At 42.9% G+C, this 24,716-nt stretch overlaps 1 protein-coding gene across 6 annotated transcripts; it reads right to left on the bottom strand.

Annotated features, from left to right (window-relative positions):
* Positions 1-32: 32 nt before the first annotated feature.
* Positions 33-23,726, bottom strand: LOC105188474 (casein kinase I). Of its 6 annotated transcripts, none has more exons than XM_011149960.3 (9): positions 23,534-23,726; positions 22,993-23,103; positions 22,272-22,420; positions 21,164-21,360; positions 20,876-21,078; positions 20,460-20,721; positions 19,880-20,028; positions 12,261-12,357; positions 33-8,996 (listed from the first exon to the last, which is right to left on the bottom strand). In XM_011149960.3, exons 1-9 carry the CDS (start codon positions 23,607-23,609, stop codon positions 8,906-8,908), a joined length of 1,335 nt encoding a protein of 444 aa, XP_011148262.1. In that variant the 5' UTR covers positions 23,610-23,726; the 3' UTR covers positions 33-8,905. The 6 variants fall into 6 exon arrangements, 5 of the variants coding, with proteins under 5 accessions (XP_011148262.1, XP_019699453.1, XP_011148271.1 ...); XM_019843894.2 differs by having other exon boundaries at positions 33-8,991; XM_011149969.3 differs by having other exon boundaries at positions 8,796-8,987.
* Positions 23,727-24,716: the final 990 nt, after the last annotated feature.

Below are 24,716 nucleotides of genomic sequence, written 5' to 3'. Positions count from 1 at the left end.
ACACACACACACACATTCTCTCTCTTTCTCTCTTTGTTTTTCTCGACTTGCCGCTTCCATGACGACGTACATTTCAACCTCGTTGCATGCATGGTTAGAGACACTATATCGATATGAACCAAGTATCGAATGCGAAGCGCGAACTTAATTAAGATACGTAGCCTCCCGTAATTATCTTTCCAATCGCGAAACATGTCTAAACAGCACCGTCACGCGGCAATACACTTCTTTTTATTCTCAAAGCAGGCTTGCGCTACTCGCGTCGAGACAATGAGTTTTTCGACTGATAAAATGCACTAAACAACTCGTAATCGTAACTTTCACCTGCTCCTCCGGGTCGAAACTTCAGTGAGCTGTAACGCCATACCGTATTTCGTATCACACGTCAACTGTTTTTTTACTTATTTTTTTTTTAACTACACAGTTTCGTCCACAGAATGGAGGGCAAGATGAAGATAAAGTTATAAATAACGTTGCTTGTCTCGTGCGACGTGACCTTTGTAATACCACGAACGTTGTTAAGAAGTGTGAACGATAGCTTTAATTTATACAATTATTATATTTGCAATTTATTGCAGATCAACAGGCAGAAAGTATTTTTCTTGCCGTTTCACGCCCTTGCGCTCTCTCTCTCTCTCTCTCTCTTCTCTTCTTTCCTCTATTCCTTCTTTTTTTGCCCTTTCTCGTTACAATTCAAAATAGTTCACTGTTCTTAGGCAAAGATGCGATATATACGTTAATACAAATATAAGTTCTGCCGCCTACTATACATAAAAATGATCGGTCACGATGATTTTTGATCAATAAGGATGGGGGATGCAATAGAAGGAAATTACAGTGCGATGCAACGAAGAAGGCGCACAGACATTAACCCATTTACATTTCTCTTTACAACAATTTATTCTGTGTCCGTGAATAGAACAAATAAATAACTAATAATAACTGATCCAAAGCCATCGACATATAATATGTAGAGAGACAAATGTTTTCTCTTAATAAGTATAAAAAGAATACGTGTTGAATGTAGGGAGTAAATTTTTAAAGAAATTAAATAATAGGTCAATTGTTTGTGTGTATATATATCGAATCATGGAAATTTTCCGAAAAAACCTCTCTACATTGTCCCAAACGAAGAAAAGACATTGATTGCGAATGTACATGGGTTAATGATCGCATCGTTCAACTCGTATCTCGACTCGTATTTCGAATTTTCTCGCCAAGCCAAAACGAAGTACAAATACAAAAGCAACTGAGAAACTATTATGTCGAACACACCACACTATTCCACACATTCTTCTTTTTCCTCTTTCTCTTCTCTCTCTCTCTCTCTCTCTCTGTCTCTTTCGCACTTACCAAAACGCTCCAATTATAGGTATGTTTGTTTTTTTTAGTCATATAGTACACAAAGAGAGTTTATAATATTTATAATATTTAGTAATTCTTTCGGTTTTATCATAATCTTGTCGGCTTTATCGGACTCTTTTTACCAAAATCTCTCCTTTTTTACACACACATACACACACACACATACTTTCTCTCTCCCTCTCTCTCTCTCTCTCTCTCTCTCTCTCTCTCTCTCTGGTTACGTCCGTACATGGGCATACTCCTTCTTGCCTCTACCACAAGCACATTTGCACATTACTATAAATGTTCTTCTTGCCTCAATAGATTATAAGAGTAATTATATATACATATACAAACTGTTCGTCGTGATAGTACGATTAGTACACTTAGAATACATTGATCGCGAATTATCATCAACACATACCATAATCGTCGTGACATCCTATCGCCGAGGGAGGCTATCGGAGCCATTCGCTGTTCCTTTTAAACGGATTGGAGGTTTCTTCATGTATCTGTCAACTCCCACGTGCTTGCAGAACTCGTCACGTACGTATTCGCGAAAGCTTCCCTAGGCCAGTGGAACAAATATGTACGATTCATAACTATGATTCACAATCGCGCAACAAAAAAGAATACGTCCTCGCTTGATAGTTATAGTTTTACGCGCGGTGGTTTGCGTCTTCGTTGCGGCCCGAAACGCAAGACCAGCCGCAGGATGTGGAAACAAATATTTAGCCATTAAGGATGCTGTCAAGTAGTCCGGAGATCAATTTCGTTCTCAGACAGGAATTAGTATAACTCTTCACGCGATGACAAACTTTTTACTGAGTAAATAGATTTTATAACGTTAAAACACACACACATAATATATCTATTCAACAGTTTACCCCTTTAAAAAATATGATGGAATTGACTTTAGATTCTTTCAAATGTCCTTTGAAATGTCCTCCCGTAAAATATTTCAGTCCACAGGCGAGTCTTGACAAAATATTATAACTCATGGGACGAAACATCTGTTAATAATAATATTGAACAAGAAGGCGAATTCTGGAGTCCTGATTCATTAGAAGTCGTCAAGAATATCATTTGTTGGTGTGTGCGCTTATACACATGTGAAAGCGAGCTTTCTGCGAGATAAATTGCAGTTTGAATAGACTTTGCAAATGTAATATAAGTAACGAATCTTGATTTAATGTTTCATATTAGCAGAACTGAAGACGCATCCTCGTCATTCTTCAGCTGGTCCCCGCGGCCGTGCAAACCGCGCGAACGAATGAAAAGAAGAAAGCGCGAGAGGAGGAATTACATCGCCGCTCCCTGCGACATAGTATCGTTCATCTCGACAGAATTTGTTGATCGCCCGGCGAGTTTGCGATAACCCACGGAGGACGAAGCAACGGGTCCAAGTTCTGTGTTTACCGCGTGTCTGCTCAGTCGTGATGGGGAAACGCAAGAACTTTCGCTCGCGCTGGCAGTGCTTTTTATTTGTCCTCTTTCATAACGAAAAAAAAAAGAAAATGGCAACATACGCACGGAATTCCCTCGATCCAACATCCATGACCGCGTTCTCGCATGTATGCAGCAAGCGAGCCACAAATTAAAGCCACAAATTACTCGCGACGACGAGTTATCGTATGTACAAGTGCATGCAATTTGTGTATCACTATCAAAATAGTTTCCAAGATTAACATTTCTCAACGTGTATATAACGACGGATTACACATTGCGATAAGTAACGTTAACATGCGTATCATCTTCTAATAATGCGGAGAAAGAAGACAATCGCGAGAAAGGAGCGATAATTCGGGGAGTGCGCAATGGTGATTCCCTCGACATGGCGGGCAGAAGTTTGGTAACTATCGTAATAACGCTGTCGGCTCAAGAAAACTTTTTTTCGGGCGGACTAATGGAATACGTCCGAAGGAGAAATGAGAAGAAGACGGTTCGAGGAGGAAAGTATCCAGTCTCGGATTTCCTGTTAAATCAATGTTACTGTTACGTAAAGTAATCATGAAGCTGAAGCAAACCCTTAAGATAATTACACAACATTACAGCACGATAGTATTTACAGCAGCTGTATCGACAAATCCTACGGCTTCATAAATATCGAGTTATAGTAGATTAGAAGGTTCACTTTTTTCTTGTAAAAAGTGTATTTACAGCTTACCATTCCTTACGAGAGAGCAGTTCTATTTTAATTGAGAGTGTGCTACATTGGATGTAGCATACACATGAGGACGATTGTAATCCAATAGAAACGTAAATGAGAAATGTTACAGGCCTTATTTGTTACACTATCGTAACGTTTGCCACCGCTTACTCACTCTGCGTTATATTTAATTTTGATGTCATGAGGTAATGAAAATATCATTATCGTGAAGCTTGAAGGAACGATGTCAGCTCAAAATGTGTCATAGAAATGGAAACGGGTTTTAGTTAACTAATTCGCGTTGCAGCCCGATGCCGTTCATTTGCAAAAAAAAAAGAAGAAAAGAAAGAAGAGACTCGGTACAATGTGATGAAACAGAATACGCGGCAGTTACACTAAAACCAGCCGTACTGTTGCTTCGTCCTCGACCCAGCCCAGATCGCCAGTCCCGATCGTTCCGAATATAATTCGACTATGCCAGATATAATACACAAGTTCGTTTGCAATAGTAGCAGCGGCATTAATGATAATAGTTGTAGTAATATTTTTATCATTTCTAGTAATGGTAGTAGTAGTAGTAGTAGTAGTAGTAGTAGTAGTAGTAATAGTAATAGTAGCAATAGTAATAGTGGTAATGGTGGTGGTGGTGGTGATAACGTAATGGTAGTAATAGTGGTGATGGTAGTGGTAGTAGTGGTGGTAGTAGTCTCTACAAAAATACATAAAAAAACATCGTATCCGTGTATGGTTGTGTATAATTTTTATCTACTTCAAGTTTTCTCTACTTCAATATGCGAAGCTACATTGCACGAGATATAGTAGGAAGAAAACCGAAAGAGGAAAGAGGAAAGGTAGAGACAAGAGAGTGGAAGAAAGTAGGACGAAGAATTATTAAGAGGGAACGATTGGATTTTCATTTGCTGTTTATATATCGTTACGATAGCGCGCAAATGATCGACTTCTCTTCCTGCTGCGCATGGGGATACAAACTGCTGCGACGCACTGGTACGGAAATTTCGTCGAGTGAGATGAACAAAATAAACATACGCGTTTGTCTATTGCAGAAAAATCGTGCGATTCTTCGTGCAGAGGATCAAATACGCCGTGTATTTGTATTTATTATTCTATAAGTAATCGCAATGTTTCTTTGCTTCCATCAATGGTCGCACGTATTCACGCTACTCTCCTTCTTTGGTTTGCGTGCTGCGTCCTATGTTCTTCCATTTTTGCCGTGTCAAAGTTGCGCGATTATATCTCGAATTGACATGAGAAGTCAACAACATCATGCGAACGATATTCTCCTGCTGTTGATAATGTAAGCGTTCCGATTACTTAGAGTACTAGTAGTATTATATTGGCAATTCCCTATACAATATCACGAATTTTTATATACAGAAACGTAGGACTTGTAATATCAGGACAGACCAACATATCCTAAAACTAAGGAAATAATTAGGAACGAGACGTCAGACGATTCCTCTTGATCTCTGGCGCGAATCGTTCAGACTTTTCCAAACAACGAACGAGGAACAACTTGAATGAGACGCGTTGAGAGAGAGAGAGAGAGAGAGAGAGAGAGAGAAAGACAGATAGTTAAAAATATATAAGTTCTACTCTCTCATAAATATAAATACAAGGAAAAGAGTTCTTCTCGAGCGCGATATCAGTAGAAAAAAAAAGAAACCGACAGTTTGGTCGCGCGCCGCTGGTGCAAACGATCATAATGAACAATTAAACAATTGAACGAGATTCAGATTCGAAAGTTTCCAATTCGTGTCCCACGTTTAAAATCGCGCAGCTATAGCGTGAGAAAAATGAAAAATTGCGCTTTATTTTCATACAAGCCAAATGAAATACGACATCGGATGGTTGTGTCCAATGTTAAGTGCGAAATACAAATACGGTTTACTGTATAAACGCGGCAGAAGACGACGCGTCTCCTCTTGGTATTTGTTGGACACGAGTAAGCCAGGTAGGCAGGCAGGCAGGCAGGTGGACAGGCAGGTGAGCAGGCAGGCAGGCAGGCATGCGGGCAGCCAGGAACCTTACTCATCTTCTTTATCCCATTACTACTCCCCTCTTCACACTCTTGCTAAACATTCCCACCTAACTGGATGCACTAACAAGCATTCACGCATGCACACACCACGCACATAAACCTACAAACATCGGAGACACACACGTTAGCAGAATTGTGTTCATCGAATTCCTTCCTACGCGTTTTTTACTTTTTCGACAGTCATGAGACAATATCTTCATTCATCCCAGTTGATTTTTTTCGAAAGAAATGAGAGAAAAAAATAAGAAGGGCACAACACGCATGTTTCAAAAAAGTCTCAAAAAAGAGGGAAGATAGGATGTCCTTCAAGTATGCTGTTGTGTGTGGAGGAATTAGAAGAATTAAGAGAAGAGGGAAGCAACAGTCAGTGAACAGAACCAATTCGAGCGTGCGTTAAATCGTTTGCTTTCTCCTCTCTTTTTTCTTTTACCTTCACGATTAGCATTGTTATCGTGCAAAAGAGAAGGGTGCGAGTGATTTGTATCACGGGCCGGAGAGACGTCACATCTATACTGATAAACGATGCGTTGCGTCACGTTTGACGAAATTCCTGCTTCTCTCGCCACTTCGAAATTACGGTAACAATACGGCGAACGCGTGTGTGACTCGTGTCACAATTCCTACCACTACCACTGCTGGCATTAACATTACTATTTTACTACTACTGTTATTATTATTATTACCGCCACTATACTACTACTAATATCACTATTACTACCGCTACTCTACTATTACCGATATGCTACCATTGCTACTACTGCTCTGCTATTACTATTACTGCTACCACTACCATCACCATCACCACTACTACTACTATCACTACTACTACTACTACTATTACTACTACTATCACCACCACCACCGCCACTACCGTTATTACTACTATTACAACTGCTCCTATCATCACTACTACCACCATCGCCACGACCGCCACCGCCACCGCCACCGCTTCCGCAACCGCCGCCCACCTGCTGTGTACAGTACGCCCGATCGATGCTGATGAAAGAATCTCTCTCTCGGCGCCTCGGAAACTCGCAATCACGTTTTTCTTCTTACTATCTAACACAACCGAACAAATTGTCCCTACAACTAGACGTACTTCCCCGCCTTCTTGCGTGCCTGTTGTACTACGTTCTGTATGATCGTTTAACTAGAGCTTTTTAGCGAAAAAAGATAACGACTTTGGCATTACGCCGGCGTAGTACCGTGGATCGGGTTGAGCGGTCAATTCAGCGACAGCTTTCCTTTCTTTCTCTTGTCTCGCGGTAGAAAAGGATTCGCGGCATCACTCTAAGGTCGCAAGGAAAATAATTCGCGGCGCGACGAGCGCGGCGAATCATCTTCTCGAACGCGTGAACGCGTTATTGGATGATTTTTGTTTTTCTTTTTTCTTCTTTTTTTCGTTAATTCGGGCGGGGCTGAAGCGAGATTCATCCCGAGAGCCACGGCACACAAATTGCACGCACTGCGTTCTCGATGTTACGTCGATCACGCGCTCTTGGCGAAATTTTCACCACCATGTTCGTCCGACTCTCACCATGACTGCGCTTTGATCTTTTCCCAGCAGGGAGCTACCTCGCCCCGTGGATCGCCTGAAAATTGATGTCGTATTCTTTCTCTCTCCCTTTCCCTGTCTCTCGCTTCTTTTGTGCAAAAATCCGCTGACAGCTTCGCCCGCTGATCAACTACTAGCGACGCGTTTCGCCTATGTACATCGCGTCTCACTTCGCGACTTACACACGACGAGATATTTCTACATTTATACAAATATATATCCGGAGCCGGAAGTATCGGATGGAACGGGACAGAGGGTTCAAAGTCGTGTCGAATTTGCATACGTTCACACTTGCGTGGCTTACGTCTCGTGAAAGTGTCGAACGACATTGCACGAGGGTAGTATCCCACTGTCAGTGAACGCACGATCAGACGAACAAGTCTGATGAATCACAATTCATGCGACATGACAAAGAAAACGAAAAGTCTCTTCAAAAGTTATAGAACATACGAATTTACAGATAGAATACACGTCGTCGTATATTTGTGAATTATTACGTATACGAAATATAATCTTCAACGAATCGTCGCAGCTTCTCTCTCTCTCTTTCGCTCTCCCTCGCTCGTAAATTCAAAACACGCATTCTGTTTCGACCGTTCCGCTATCGCCGTTCGACAAGAGCCGATCTTTCGGGAACGGATTGCAACGCCACTGAAGTCTCGACGAATATTATTAGTTTCGCGGTATTCCGTTGTTCTCCTATGATTTACGAATAGAAATCTATGAGATTCGAATTCAGAGGAAGCAAAGCCAGCCAGAGTCCGATAGCTCATCGCGAACAATGAAAATCGAAAGTATTATGTTTATCTTGTGTGTGTATGCATGTGTGTGTGTGTGTGCGTGCGTGCGCGCGCGCGCTCGCTCGCACGTACGTGTATATGTTAACGAACAACTGCGAGAATTCCCCCATCATCGAAGCCGCGTACTGTACATTTGCGATTGCTCCGATCGCGCTTCATCGTCCTACGCAAGGGAGAGACACGATACGGTTCTCACACGATTTAAGCGTCCACTTTTCGCGTCCGATATCGCCGCCGAGAGAGCGTTCTCCACTTCTCAGACGATCGCTCCGATCGTCGCTGGGGAGAGACAATCCTCTCGTGGCCGGGTTGTGTGATCCGCCTGAGAATCTTGTTTACTGTGCGGCGACGGAGCCGCGCACCGTTGCAACGCGCACGTTCTTCCGCTTCTCGGGAAGAGGCTTCAACGCACACTTCCGACACAAACGACAAGCCTTTTCCTGTCCTCGTCTTTTCCTTCATCGTTCGTCCACTGGACACGAGGAGTCGCGGCCGAATTTCGCTACCCCCGCGAGGAGGGCCTTCCTCGCGGACTTCGCGCAACCACAGGTGCCGCCACCACCACCACCACCAACCACTACGTCGAGACCATTGTTCACACTTGATATCCCAGGTCGGTGTGTATGTGTGTGTGTGTGTGTGTGTGTGTGTGTGTGTGTGTGTGTGTGTGTGTATGTGTGTGTGTGTGTGTGTGTGTGTGTGTGTGTGTGTGTGTGTGTGTGTGTGACCCCGCGGGGTCGCGCGAGAGTCGTGATAGCGTCGCGTCACTGTGCACCAGCTGATCGTCATCGCGCGACATCACGCGCGAGCTCAACGGCCATCAGCAGGCGGGAACACCATACCGCAGCGGTCGTCGCGGTGATCGCAGGCGGCCGCCCTCGACGGGTGGTGACGTTGTTGCTGCTGCTGCTGCTGCTTCTGTTGTTGCTGTTGCTGCTGCTGCTGCTGCTGCTGCTGATAATGATGACGTTGATAATTCCGCTATTGCTGCTGCTGATTCACTTGTTGTGTTGCACGCTTGCCCGCTTGTACGCTTCCCTGACCATCAGGGCATGTGGGGCGATTACCACCGCATTGGCGCTTCCAAAACAAAAGACACACAAAACAGCGACATTAGCGCGCCACCGTCGTTTATTGTTTCATTCATTGTTTATAAAAGAGCTAAAGGACTCTTTCTTTCCTTCTCTCTTTCATTCATTCATCTCTCTGTCTCGTTTTCTCCCTGTTGCCTTTCCTACGGCGCTCCTTCTCTCATTCGTTGCATCCGCAGCCTCCCCAGCTTTGCTTCTACCCTCGTAGTAAACTTCGCTGAGGATTCCGCGACGCGACGTCGACGCACGATCGACGACGTGTGAAGTTGATAATTATCTCTAAAGATATCGAGTCGAGGTAGAATCTCGTGGTGAAAAAAAGAAAAAAAAGAGTAAACGTCAATGATATTTTTACGTGTTTATTGATAACACAAATGTTTGAGCTTTTACTGCCCGATGTCTTTTTCGTTAACGTTAACTCCGTTAACGAGATGCTTCCTCAAGATTTGCTCGACGCATTGAGCGTATCGAGAAGTGCGTATTATTCGTTCTCCTCATTTCTTGGATAAATTGGAGTAGCACTGCGCGGTGTTTTCTCTTCGTCCGCGAGCGCGGCTCGACGAATAACGAATATGAAAATCACTGATATCGACAAGCTCGTGAGGAGGAATGAACTCAGAGAGAAGGCTTGCGCGATGAATGTTTCCCCCGTGATCGGAGCTTTTCACGATCGGCGTTCCTCCGCCGTGACGCAGGAGAGAACTTCGCCCCCTCTTTGCCCCTATATTTGTCATTTAGAATTAGTGCGATAGCTTTCGGTTACCTGAAAACAGTCAACGAAAGAACATCAAGCGGAATTTCGGTGAATATCGAGATACCGAGTGAGTTTGCTTTCGTCTCTATTCTCACACAGAGCGGAAAAAATCTTTGTGTGGATCGTGCTTGCAAAATTTGAAGCGTCAAAACGCGCGCATATTCGAAAGGATGCTCGTCACGGGAGCGCACTCGACAAAAACTGCTTGAAATTGCAATAGTATGGCGGCAATAGTGTTGCCTCCAAAAACGAAACTTTTACTTTAAATCAGCGTAGGAAAAAGGAATATGACTTTTTTTCTTTCTCTTTTTTTTTATACAATTTCTTCGGTAAGTGGTGACAAATCCGCACTCTTTTCGTTCGAATGGAGCGTCCAGAAAAATTGTATCTCGTGGTGAATTTAATAATCATGGAAAGAAAAGGGAATATTGATTCTTTGATCAAGGGGGGAATTACATGCGGAAGGCCGTTTTCAAAGCTTTTATGAATTTTTTTAACAGAAACGGTAAGATCAACTTGAACTTGAGAAATCTTCACGGTGTATTCATTAATGTTCAAAGCGTGAAATAAATTTTATTGAATCACAAGAATCTTCATATTTGATCAGGCAGGGCCGGATTTACGGGAATACGGCACAGCATGCATACTTGGCTCTATGTATCCAAGTCTATGTTCCAAGATATTCAAAAGTGGATTAACCAGTTACCAAGCAGAGTTGTGCAATAGCCAGCTGGCTCGTCCGGCTATTCTCTGCCTCGTTACGCTCTTATTGCTACGGCTTAGCATTACGTGTCTTGAAAGGCAAATGTGAAAGTCTTCACTTCATAAAGAAGCATGCACTACGCGTCCTAGAAAATATCTCAGCCGCCGAGTATGCTAAGGTACAATTCCCGTTCAATTTATACGCCCCGCGATGCGAATATTTGATGTCGTAAATATTTTAACGTAACGCGCAGATTGAAAACTCGCGAAACAAGCAACACGCACGTAAATCGAATATTCTCCGCTACACTCTTCCTCCGATTTTCAAAATTGCGGCATTTTATAATTTTGCTCACTCGATCGCTTGAAAGTTGTATAACCGTTTAGGCTGTTGCAAGCCACAAGGAATTGTGGATAACTCGTCAATACAGTTACGTCTATTAAATATTATGCAGTTAAATCTATCATATTCCAATTTGTCAGAAATAAAAATAATATCATAATGACACGAAAGTTCGCGAGGGCGAGCAAAAATAATTCCTGATCTTCTGCAGAGAAACATCTGCTTTGTGTGTTTAAGCTTAAAAAAAAAAAAGAAAAAAAGTTCGCGAGAGCAAGCAAAAATAATTCCTGATCTTCTGGAGAGAAACATCTGCTTTGTGTGTTCAGTCTAAAAATAAAAAAAAAAAAGTTCGCGAGAGCAAGCAAAAATAATTCCTGATCTTCTGGAGAGAAACATCTGCTTTGTGTGTTAGTCCTTAAAAAAGAAAGTGCTTCATTGTCACCATCATTGTCACGCGGTATTTTCCAAATGAAGGTAAACACGTTTCACGCTCACTCCCGATTTCCTCATTTTTCCCGAATTAAGAAGAATGATTAGAGCACCACACCACGGTATCCCGACATCACCTTCCTCACCACAAAACGAAGCTAACCGGTGCATAAAACACGATTCAGCGTTTGCACAAGCGTAACACACAAAGTGCAATCTCAAAATTAGGTCATCACGCATCGATGAATCGTGAAACTTGACGAGAGCTGCGAAAACGTGACGGTGAAACTCAGGTTTGCACATCGTACCATTAATACGCCGCGGATTCTCACACTTGTAGCGTCGTACTGTCATTGAACTCGACGCGAAGATACGAATAGAGATTACAAGTATAGACTTGGGATGCGATTTTTTTTCGCTAAATGTGCAACGTTCACGCAACCTCCAACGAGAATGTAGCAAGCTCTGAACTTTCATCAACGGGACGGACGAGTTCTATGCGTGAGGTGGCTCCAAAATAAATCGCCGAAATTCGCAAACGTGTTCTTCGACCGATTTCCCTCCATTTCTCCTTTCTTCCTTCTTGATTTTCTCTTCGTGACCGAGACGCAATGAAAAAAACTCGCGTTTTTAAGACCTCTGCTACTTACTCTTCCCCACCTTTGACGCACTTAGCTGACGGAAAGTTTTTCAGCAAGTTGACCGCTTACAATTCGACGGGAAAGAGACCAAATCGATCGAGGACAATTACAAAGTTCGGCGATCTATTTTTATTCCTTCTGTACGTGTGAGCGAAGAAAATGAAGAGAGTCTTGAGTAGTGTTCACTTTTCCGCACGCCAAAACTTGCTCTTATCTACATTGCGCGAAAATGATCGAAGCTTACTGACGTTTGATAAAAGGTGGCTAACGTCGAAGCGTTGTTTCCGCTGAGCTTACGGTACCTCTTCGTGAACATCCGCGGATCTCTCGGTAGAACAACTTATAGCCAGTCGTTTGGCAGACTTACTCGTTCTATATCGTATAGCAACTCACTTGGACTTGGGCTGCATTTCTCCTGCAGCGGCAAGAAGCGCGTCTCTACGGTGCAACCGCATGCTGACCCTTCGCTCTTGGCCACCCGCACCCGACGCTGAAAGAGAGCACCAGAAAAACACAATGCATGAAAAACCACAAAAGAAAGTCGCCAACATTCCTATGCTCGTGTCATCAACTCGCCGCCATCCACTTTGCCCACTTTGCAGAGTAGGATTTGCTTTTTGTCTAAATATGTATCTACGTATATGTAATGTGAAGAAAGAACAATTCTTATTGCCTCTCTCTCTCTCTCTCTCTCTCGCTCTCTACCTCTCTCGATACGGCAAGTTCAAAGGTTCGTACACAAATCCAAAAGCAGTCATAAAGAGGGAGGAGGGGGAGATAGCAATATTCGTCAATCTTAAAACAGTTCTTCAAGAGGAAGAGAAAGGAAATGAAAAAAAAAAAAAAAAAAAAAAACGACTCTCTCTCGCTCAAACTCGTCGGCAACATTTCGCTCAGTACATTCAATCGTGCAAGTAGCTCGTCGAGGAAAACAAAAGATAGGGGAAAAAACAGTCGTAGACAGAGAAGAGCACTCGTTGCATTGCAAAGCACACGTTTTCAATGATCACAGTATATATATGTATATATATATATATATGTATGTATTATATGTTATACCCACCATGCGTCAACTTGCGATGTTCGCTAAGGTTACTTTCCACGTAATTTTATGCCCAAAAAGCGTGATAACGACGTTGCGCACTTTAGTCCGAGGAAGTATTTTGCCGCGTTTCATGGGATTGTTCGTATCTGACGTATCTAACGCTCGTCATCGTCAATTGAGACACGCGCGATTCTTTTTTTTCGTACTTGAACTACGAACAAGACTTGCGCGTGTTTTCCTCTGATGATAATATTAATTTCGTTCGTAATAATGATAAGGACGCGTGGCACTCGGGGGATTGAACTGAGACATTAGAAATTAAAGCATTGTCTCGCGCGTAAATGAAGAAATAAGCACACTTTCGACTTCACATGACTCGAATAGTTGAAGAAATATAATAACGTGTAAGAACATACCGGTCACAATATTCTAAAGCGGCTTTTAGTTACTGACATTTAAAGCATATAGCGATTCAAAATAATCAAATTAATTAATTCAGACAAATGCCTCGCCTTTTACCGTGTTACCCTGCCGGAGAAGAAATGCGTTATTCTGCAACCTCACGAAACTGCGATAGTGACAAACGAGGCAGTGAGTTTCAGGGATCGAGTCTTATACAGGATATACCCAAATAGACAAAAGATATCTTTTAGATTTCTAAAAGATATCTTACATTTTTTCCGAAGAGATATCTTTTAGGGATCTAAATGTTAAAGATATCTTTCAAGACATCTTTTAGATGTCTGTAGATATCTTTTAGAAATCTTCTATAAAGATATCTTCAACAAAATCTATTTAGATATTTTTTAGACAACTTCTAGACATCTTTTAGAAATGTCTTGAAGATATCTTTTAGATGTCTACAAGATATCGATGTTTACTGGGTACTCGTCAGGTTGATGCGTTAGCGACAATAAAAGTTCAAAAATATCATTCAATGGCTCTCGACATCAACCAGGCGACGCGGGAACGACGGGTAATCATCTTTCACTCTTGGCAATTGAAATGGAAAAATTAATTAATAGTCGAAATGGAAAAAAAATCGTAACCGAACGAATGCAAATGTTAATGTTGAAAAAAAAAAAAAAAAAATAAATCAAAACAAGAAAATATGGCAACGCTTCCGTGTGAAGACAGATGATGCGACAAAATAAAAAAGAAAAAAAAAAGAATTGAAAAAACAGACCAGAAAAGAGAAAAAAAAGAAACTCAGAGCCGCGAGTGCTCCGGAGATGGGTGGAAAATTTACGGGGAACTTTTTCTCCCGGTCTCTTTCTCTATCATCGGCATATTTTGAGATAGTCTCTTCGAGGTCTCTAGGCTAGTCGTTCTATTCGCCGCACGCAATGGGTTTTTCCATTCAAGCCAAGTGAGAAATAATTTTGACTAGGATAATCGACAATGTCGTGTGGTGAGATAAATAAAAAGAGACCAGTCCTTGAATGGAAAAACATTTATTTGCTACTTTCTCTTCATTATCATCATCATCATCATCATCATCATCATCATCATCATCATCATCATCATCTCCATCATCGCTATCAATAAAGAACAGGCTGATTACAGATAGATACACGATATGAAGACTTCGTAGACGAGAGGAGAAACTGGGAGAGAACGAGCACTAAAAAGGACTATGCCGAGTGATCTAGTGCGTAGGAAGAAGTTGGCAGTGAATCGTTGCGAGATGCTAACGGTAAAATCTCATTCGATTGTTTCGCCTAATGTGAAACCGAGGTACTCCTTGCGCGACTACACGAATAAGTAGCAAACTAAGCTTTATCCTCTCTATCTAAACTTTGGTAACCTTTCCACGCGTTTCCAGACGCTCCCTCATGCTAACGGTGGCGTTTATAAGCGACGTCGGGCTATTTGAACCGCTTCGCGATAGTCGTCGCGACTTTCGTCCATTATCAGTAGTGTGTTCACTTCTTCCATTTCACCAGAACGTGCGTCATTAAACGTATGTGTCGAAAAGAGAGAGAGAGAGAGGGGGGAGGGAGTATGTAATACGTATACGCTTAATTAATGGCAGTAAGCACGGTCGTGAAGCTTTACAATCCTGGCGGGATACAATTGATTAAATGATGAAAATGTCAATGGATAAATAAAGGGAACACAACTTCCTCCATTAATGCTAATTAAAATTATCGCGTCAGAGTATTCCGTGAGAATTCCGTTAAGGTTATACGTCCGATACGCCGACCGCCTCTCGCGTAGGTATCCCATCTGGGTCTGCGAGAAATATTTCATATTTAATTCATATCTAACAACGCACACTCCACGAATCGGACAGTTAATGTGATGATAACGACGAATCGCAGAGATTCAGTTCTTTTGGATGGATCACGGCGAGAAAAAATCGTTCGTCGCGTCGTGAGCACTGGATGCCATACCCATAGACGCGATGTACTCGTAAAGCTAATTAAGTAAGGTGAAAGAGCGATTAACAGTCTTTAGATTATTAACATGTATAAAAAAAGAAAAAAAAAAAAAGAGAGAGAGAACATCGTTTCACCGGTTGTATAATGAGACTATTTATATAATAAGCATAAAACCACTGCAAAAGCAGACATACGTACTGTTAATTTCGCTTAGGAAATAACGCAACACGCCGGACGAGTATTGAGCGAGTTTACGTACCGTCTGCGTCATATGCCGCGTTATCGTTATCGCGTAAATTGTATATTCTGTATTATAAACATGTAAAACGAAGAGAAGAGCGCATAAATTAATCGGGACTCGAGAGGAACTGTGTATAAATAGTTGATGAATTTTTGTCACTTGACTTGATCGCGTGACAGCATCGCGGACATAAATACTACGCTTTATGACAGATTTTCAATTACACAAGAAAGCAATCGTAAACGCGCGTCAAATACACACATACATGTATGTACATGCGTGTATGTTGCGAAACGCACGCGTATGAATTTATCGACAGCTTGGAGTTGGAAAAAGAATCATTTCACGAAGAGAAGCAAATACCGCACGACGTTCTCATTTTTCTTCACCTTTACGCCAGACGGCGATTGTTACTTCCAGTTCGGTTTAGACGGTGTATAATTTGGAACACTAGTTTCACTGAAAATTTTATGCACCCCCCCGTGTACAATACAGAAGACATTCGAAGAATAAGAGAACTGCATGTAGAAATGCATGTGCGTGCAAACGCACATGTACACACTCGTTTGCGAGACGGTTTTCACGTATTTGTTCCGATCAAGTGAGAAGCGCATCGAACACGATCAAGGACGCGAGTCTGCGCGATAATCTATTATAACAGAAGTGGCTGATATATCTGAGACATCTGACATCACAACTGCAAAGGAGGATTCAGGAGTGAACTCGAGTGCTTTCATTATATTCTTACCTATCGGATAAAAATATAACGAAGAGCCGAGGTATTTACATCGTATAACTGTAACTTATGCAATATTGTATTACCATTTAAAATCGATTATCAGGCGAACCCGCGAGCAATTATGATTATTCGATGAGTCTCGTACTTTATCGGGAGAGAACACGTTCAAACCTCTTCGCACACGATCGTACATCTCGAAGTCTTCCAATGTGTCTCCTGTGTATCAAGCTCGCTCTGGACAAAACAGTATTCAGGATTCTCACGCAATAAAAGGCAGAAAAGAGTATATAAAACAAAAATAAAAAAACAAATGTAACAAGTAATGTAAAAACAATATTACAACGATATGACAATATGATTCCGATGAAAACAATCTATGCCACTGCGACCAAGTTTCGAGATACTTTACAATAAGTGTTATCAGTCTATTAGCTTTTGGTTAGTCTAAAAGTAATATTAAAAGGTCATTCGGAAAAAGAAATAAATAAGTTACGAAAAGTCGTTTACATTAGGGCCATACGTTGTCACATGTTGCCGTTTCTTATTTTTAATCGCGCTCTGTGCGCGACCCTTCTCACTCTCCCGACGATCTTCCTAAAATCAAATTTTAATTTCGTCAAGTAGCAAAAGACTGCGAGACATTTCGAGAAAAAACAACGCGGGCAAACTAACTCAGCTAGTAAAAATTGCTCGTAACACACTTTCACTCAGTCAAATATACATTAAAGAAAAAAAAGTCAAATATTAAAAACAAAAAGAAAAAAAAAGAAAAAGAAGAGAGAGATCCTCGTTGTGTACAACCTAATCTTACGAGAAGCTTCAAATTCCCATCCATTCTTTTCTTTCCCGTTTACCTTTTTCACGATTACGCTCGTCATTATGGTTGCGCTCCGCAGTTGTCCAATAAACACATTTATATACAAACGTGATCACGTCATATAGTATATGTTAATTATTGTAATTTGGTATGTAGATGCTTATCAACCTCTATCGTAGTTAAAACCTAAACAATAGGGACGAAACAAAATCAACCTCCTCCACTCTGTTTGTCTATATTCTCTGGTTGTGTGTTGTCTGTACGCGTGGTGTGTTTGTTCTTTGTATACGTACGCGCATTTGTGCACGCGGCAAGAATTCGACATTAAAATCCCGCGACGCGCTTCTCGAAAATTAAGCGCAATCAATCTTGAAGTCGCAGTGTGTGTACAAGATTATCAAATCTATCTAATATATATGTTTATACATACATTATATATGGACATAGAAAAAATCGTATTGGCTCTCGAGATATTTTCATGTCAGCCATTTTGCATAATTCCAATCTAATTGGTTTCATTTTTACTTTGCATTTTAAGGCTATTTTCTTTCTCTTTTTCTTTCTTTCTTTCCTTCTTTTCCTTTTCTTTCCTCCTTTCTTTTTCTTTCTTTCCTTCATTTCTTCTTCTTTGCTTTCTCTTTTTTTCTTTCTTTTATTCGTTCGTTTGTTCGTTCATAAATAGATATAGCCAAAACTTCGATGCTTCGTCATATTCGTGCGACTGATTGGATAGTGTAAAAAGTATAAATATATTTGTTACAAACGTTATTATTATTATTATATAGTATCATACGAAAATATACGCACGAGATGCAGATTACGATATACCCAGTATAAAAATCGTGTTATCTCTTCTCTATTCTCGTTTTAAAAATACTCTCCCTCTGAGCTACTCGACCATCAAAATCTTGGTGTAATTTTCGCACTTGTATATATGTGCGCGCGCGCGCGCGCGCATGTGTGTGTGTGTGTGTGTGTGTGAGTAACAGATCGCTCAGTACGTGATGCAAGAGGATGCCTTTTTTCATCATGCGAAGATCTCACCTCCGCTTAAATGCAAATGCAAACGAAGATGTCGAGTAAGATACCCTTGAGAATGTCCAAGTTACCCTGCGGCTTGCCGTGCGCCAGGGAGTCACTGGAATTCGTGCCGTGGCTCAGAGCGTCCAGATCGTCTCTGGCCATCCATTCTATGTAGCGTTCTCGCTTCACGTCCACATCGGCGACCTCCAAGCCGCCGACGTCTGTCCGGCCGACGTGCTGCAAATTTTGTAAGTACAATCGACCGAGTTGGCTGATGGAATAGCCGATTTCCAGGCTGTCCTTGTTGCCGCTCACGGTCTCCTGCGTGGCGACGCTCGCCACGGGCTCCAAGAGTCTCGATTGCACCAGCAGTTCGTTATTGTTGGCGGTATCGTCGACGGATCGTACCGACGGTACGCTCGCGTCCGAACGAGTCTGTCCCGCCGTGTCTTCCTCCGGCACGGTACTGTTTTCCAAGAGATCGTCCAAGTCTCTCATCACCGTACGAAACGTACTGTCTTCTGGAAGCTGCTTCAGGTCCCTGAGACGGCATGAATTAGGATCGCCGTCGACCTGATCCACGCTATCGTCGCGTTTGTCAGAAGGATCGAGGAGATTAGACCGGGCGGTAGCACGACTGACCAGAACACTTGGCGTTCGCTCAAAAAAATCAACGTCGTCCTTCTGGCACCTCTGCAGGAAGTATTCGCACTTTGGATCGATCGGTGGGTACTGGCTATTGACTCGCGACTCTTCCGGCTTTAGCAGATCCCGGCACTTCTCGCGCTCCCTGGGTAAAAAATGCAAACTTCTACCGACTCTCTGGAAGAAGCTCGGCCGCTTACGCGTCTTGCTCACAGCCGAATCGACAGGCTTCTTCGTCGACTTCTGCGACGAATCAAGACTCCTCTGTTTGATATGGAAAAACGTTTTCGGCCGCTCTTCCGGCAAGAGGTCCAGGCTTTTACAGTCCATCGTGGGCGCGTCGACGCTTCGCTCCAGTGACTCCAGGCTACGGTGTGTCTTCTCCTTGTTGCGAAACGAGAAGTTTCTGCGCTTGCTAACGGTGGCCTCCTGCAACAGTTCGCTGCTGCTCTTCTTGAAGATCTCGCCCTCCTTCTCGAGGAACTCCACGTTGCCGGAGTCGCGACGCATCTCGTGAGACACCATGGTGAGACGTCGTACACCCGAGGTCGCGGGGTACCTGAGCTTCTTGTCGGTGTAATCGGTGTAGCCGCGCTCTCTGTCCGGGCCACCGAAGCAATTCATCGAGCCGCCGCCGCCGCCGCCGCCGGCACTCTCGTCCGCGTCGTTCAGCCCACCTCGTCGATTCTCAAGCACACAATCGCCCGTACCTAGATCCTCGAACATCACGACCTCGCGATCTACGTTTTTCTCAGTTTTATGCCCATGAAAAAAATAACTCTGCTTGTCGAGCTGACGAGACGCCGCGTTGGGGCTCCGCTCGCGCGTCCTACCCATCGGCTGGTAATAATCGCGCGACGTCGCGGGATTTAGCTCGGCGCGTTTCGGCCCTAACTCGCGATGCCCTAAGCTGAGACCGGCCAAATCTAGAGAGCCCGTGGCGTCCGGTGCCGCCACTCTACCCGGCGATGACTTGAATGTACTGAATTGACATGGATTCGCGCGTATAGCGGCCTCGTTGCCAGCGGGCTGCGAGTGTCCAACCACAAGTTTCGTTTTTCGCTCGGCAATAGCCTTCTGTTGGCTCGCGCAGAATTGTTGGTAGAATTGTATTTTACCTTGAAGATCACTCTTGTCCTGATTGTCTTGGTCGCCGTGAGTCTCCATTTCGCGCTTCTGCCGGATGGCTCTCAGACTCGCGTTCGGTCCAAGCGTCGGTCCCACCGTCGCTACGGACGCGTTTGGTAAACATTGTCGAGTGTAGGGCCTGGAAGCAGACATTTACAGAGGGAAACGTAGATTTTACCGATAACGATGCAGTTATTACAATAGCGTACGCCATAATAATTAGATCTCTGAGACATTTGTTTTCGCAAAGACAGATGCGTCACTTTATGCGCAAAATAAATAAACGAATCATTAAGATTAAAAAAGGACAGTCGTGTTTAAGTACGCCGCTTTTAACACTTGTGTTTCTCAAAGAGGACCGTTTCCCGATTCATTGCCCTAGACGCCGAAAATAGAGCACGCTTGTGAGCAATGAAATGACCATGCTATTTATAAACATGAAAAGACGGTATGGTGTGAAGATGCAATCGCTAACAGGCCGCTGGTTTAATAGCTAGGAATTTTTCCCAGCCATTCAAATAGACACCGAAAAACAGACACGCGCGCCGTATCCTGAACAAAAGCACCGACCTTGATCGATGTTCCTGATCGTTGTTGGTCCCAGAGGGCAGCGCCGCGTTGGACGGCTGCGAGTGCATAGGCGCTTGCTGCGCAGAAGGTAACGTTGGTTGTCTCGCGTTACCAAACTTCAGCATATTCCAGTCGAAGACGTAGTCGTAAGTGAAGCCCTGTCCGTGGAACAGCGTTCGGAAGAGCTGTCGGAGGTGCGAATAATCCGGCCTTTCCTCGAAACGCAAGTCTCGACAATACCTTAGATACGACGCAAACTCTACTACAATAATTAATAAAATATTCACCTTTTATCATAAAGTCGGAAAATAAGGTAAAAATGACTTTACGAAATGTTTTTTTTATACATGTATGTTTTGCATACACGTACGACATACGCACGCGCTGTCAGTGTGTGTGTATATGAAAAGACTTACACGGGTAACCTTTGCAAAGTTCTTCTATGGGAGTAGACATTTTCTTCTCGGAAATACGCTCGTACTTTTGTCTCTTGGTCGCCGCTTTCAACCCCTGCCAAGGCAGACTACCCCTATTGAAGTACATAAGCACGTAGCCCAGAGATTCAAGATCGTCTCGCCGTGACTGCTCGATCCCTAAGTGTGTATTTATACTCGCGTATCTGTTGCAAGGATGAACAAATTAGTAGAACGTATTGATGTGTGCGGTTATTGATGTTAAAACATGAATATTGATGCACAACTGACCTAGCCGTGCCCGTCAGATTCTTGTTTTCTCGATACGGTATATGTTTGTGTGTGCGCCCATCGCGATACTTTTTAGCCAATCCAAAGTCGATAATGTAGACAAGGTTCCCCTTCTTTCCCAGACCCATCAGAAAGTTGTCCGGTTTAATATCACGATGAATAAAGTTGCGGCTATGAATGTAATCTGTTCTACTTATCTGTGGAATAGAAAAATTAAAACATCCTTGTTATAACTGTATGCTGTGTGTTTCATGTATTGCAAGTATGCTTCGAACTTCGAAGATCGTACACAAAGATAAACAAAGTGGTTATTCGCAACAATCCGCTCGTATATTAGTGTAATATTTGCCAATACTTGATAGCTTGTTATCCCTTTCTTTTTTCCTTTTTAGTACAATTATTTCTCTAAAATCAACAAATATGTCCGTCGTGTGGAAAATTTTTAAGTAGAACTAAAGAATATACGTATATGTGTACGTACATCTCAATTAGTTTTTCTACTAGCATTTAAAGAAGGAAAGTATTATTTAAAGATACAATCCGTTACCTACATGTTTGACACAAATCAAAATAATAGCATCATTGTTCAACCAGATGTTAAGAATATAAACGATTCACGATAAGAATGTAAAGTATGTTTTTTCGCAAAATGAAATAAATGAATATAATCGTATCATGAACTTTGAACACATATCAAGGCACTTGTGCTTTGCTTGTGGAAAACACTCTGCACAAACACAATGAAGTGAGTGCATATGAGAATAATGAGTTGAAAGTTATCTGTTTAGCCTTTTATCTCAGAGCGCAGCCGTGGATACAACATAAATAGAATCTTGCATTGTGTAATGAAATAGCAAAAATGGTTATTTCATATTCAAAATAAGATGCAAATTTTCTCGATAATTAGTATTACATTTAAAATTAATCACGTAGAAAAATAAGGATGATTAAAATGTATAAAAACTAGATACACATTATATCTACATGTTATTCTGACACTAACATTTTTCATTTTAACTGATAAAGCTGTCATTGGTTTATCATTTGTATTCATACATGCAGTTTAGTAAATGAAGCATGTTTATGTTATAAGAAAATGTTTATTTACCAACTGATCGGCAAGGAGCAGTACTGTTTTCAAAGAAAAACGTCTCGAACAAAAATTAAATAAGTCCTCCAGTGATGGCCCGAGTAATTCCATCACCATCACATTATAGTCACCTTCTGATCCACACCATTTTATAGTTGGTATTCCAACTAGAATATCAAGAATTATGTTGTTATAGCTAGTGACATATAAATAGGTAGAAAAAAAATAATACTTATTCCCTCTTCTTATTGATATTGTTTAATACTATTTAAAGAGTATAATATATTATAAAACAACAATATCTGGATGTTTTTCACCATAACAAGGTTATCAAATTGCTTCTCGCAGGTAAAAGTGATCAAGTAACCACACAATTGAAATATTATTTAAAATCAAATCACATAATATTTGTATACTTTTCATCGCCAACAATGAATTTAAAATATCCCTTTATTATCTTTCACATCTCTTATTAACTAATTATGATTACATATAAGTTTATTGCAACAATTAAATTTTTGTTATGATTGTATTTTCCATTGAACTGTGAAGTCTCGTACAAGAAATATAGGATACCATAATAAGCAAATATTAAAAATCTACAGTCAGATCTTGTCATAAAAATTAAAGATATTAAATCAGTTGGCTCGGTTGACAAATGTAAGAACATATCCCTGATAACTCTTAGTAAACACAAAGTAAACGCTTAGCAGATACATACAAATATTGATTTACTCACCACCTCCTTGCATTATCTTGTAAAATTTGGATTCTATGTGCAGCTGTGGATGCCGTGTTTTTATGCATTCTAACTTGATAGCAACTTCCTCACCCGTGGAAATATTGGTGCCTATAAATAAAGAAAAGTCTAAGAAACCTATTTACATTTATCATGTATATGCATACACACATACACACACACACGCGCGCGCGCGCATGTATGTATGTGTGTGCGCGTGTATAGTTATATACATACATACACGTGCACACCATATACACGTAGAAACACACACATAAGGACATTAGGCACAAAGTACAAGGTGAGAGATAAAGAAAAAGGGCAAGTGGGAGAACAGGAGGATACGGTGGGAAGAGAGGAAGGCGGGAATAATGTGCGCACGTAGGAATCGAGACGCGCGCGCGTTTCCACGCTCTCGTGCGTGGAATACGCGAAATCCGCTGCGAGAAAGAGGAAGGGAAGGGTTGCGGTAGGAGGGGAGGTAAGGGAGAGAACGGTATCGTCGAGTGGCGAGCTACTGCTGGGTCTCGCAGGGGGTTACCTAGGTAAATGTCGCCGAAGGAGCCGCTCCCGATTTTCCTTCCAAGTCGGTATTTGTTACCAACGCGTAACTCCATTGTACTGGCCGTGCGGCGCTTCACGGTACAAATATCACGGTTGCGATCACGGAGACGGCAGCGACGGCAGCGGTGGCGGCGGCGACGAGGCGACTATACACATACACACACACACACACACACACCAGCCAACGGCGGAGCAGCGACAGCGACAGCAACAGCAACGGCGGCGGCGGCGGTGGCAGCAGCAGCAGCAGCAACAACAGCAGTAGTGGTGGTGATGGAGGAGGAACAGCAACAGCAGCAGCAGCGGAGCAACAGCAGCAGTGGAGCAGCAGCTGACCCAGCGTGAGCGTGAAGATGGTCCGTTGTGTTGCTCACGCGGCGACGGGTGCGTGCTAGGCTCGCTCGCGTTGTTACAGGCTTGGCGGTGGTACCTCCATACTCGTCGTACGGGAATTCGGTCTGATCGATCTCGTACCTACGGGCATTTCTTCCTGCCTAGTCGCGGTGAACGGCGAAGTGCACCTTGTTACGATGGCGGTCGCGCTGATGGCGGCGGCGCTGCGCTCGCGGTTGTCGCTTTCGCCGTTGTTGTTGACGGCGCTGCTGAGAAGCAGGAACGATGACGACGACGACGACGACGACGGCAGCGGCGGTGGCAGGGATGATATCGAGAGGTTTGCCCCCCATAGGGGGCGGTCGACCAGTCGTGGTGAAATTCGGTGAACGTACCCACGCGCGAGAACCTTGTCGACGGCGAGCGACGGTGGTGGGGAGGCCGGATCTTGCGGTAAACGTCAGTCCGGTTGCACGAACACGCGGCGACCAATGGGAGAGCACGTCGCGGAAGGGCATCTGCTCGTGGCGGCCGAGCGGCGACGGTGAACGACGGCCGAGGATACACCAATCACGACGACGTTCTCGCGACGTTGCGTGACGCGCCAGCTCCAGCCAGTGTGAAGGCGAGCGCAGCGGCCGAGTCAGTGGGAATGGTCGTCGCGGTACGCCTGCTTTATTCCGCGTGTCGCCACAGAGGGCGCTCGTGGCGCGTTGACGCCAGCGCGCTTTAGTCACGATACTCAGCGGAGCGAATCGCGCGCTATTCAACCTGTTTCTGCATTCGGTCGTTCACTATCAAATCCAAATGTAAATCCAATTTGGACA

This window comes from Harpegnathos saltator, unplaced genomic scaffold (assembly GCF_003227715.2).
Source record: "Harpegnathos saltator strain DR-91 unplaced genomic scaffold, Hsal_v8.6 scaffold4, whole genome shotgun sequence".
In the NCBI taxonomy this organism is placed as follows: domain Eukaryota; kingdom Metazoa; phylum Arthropoda; class Insecta; order Hymenoptera; family Formicidae; genus Harpegnathos; species Harpegnathos saltator.
The sequence above is the reverse complement of the archived record's forward strand: the minus strand, read 5'-3'. Positions and strand labels throughout refer to the sequence as shown.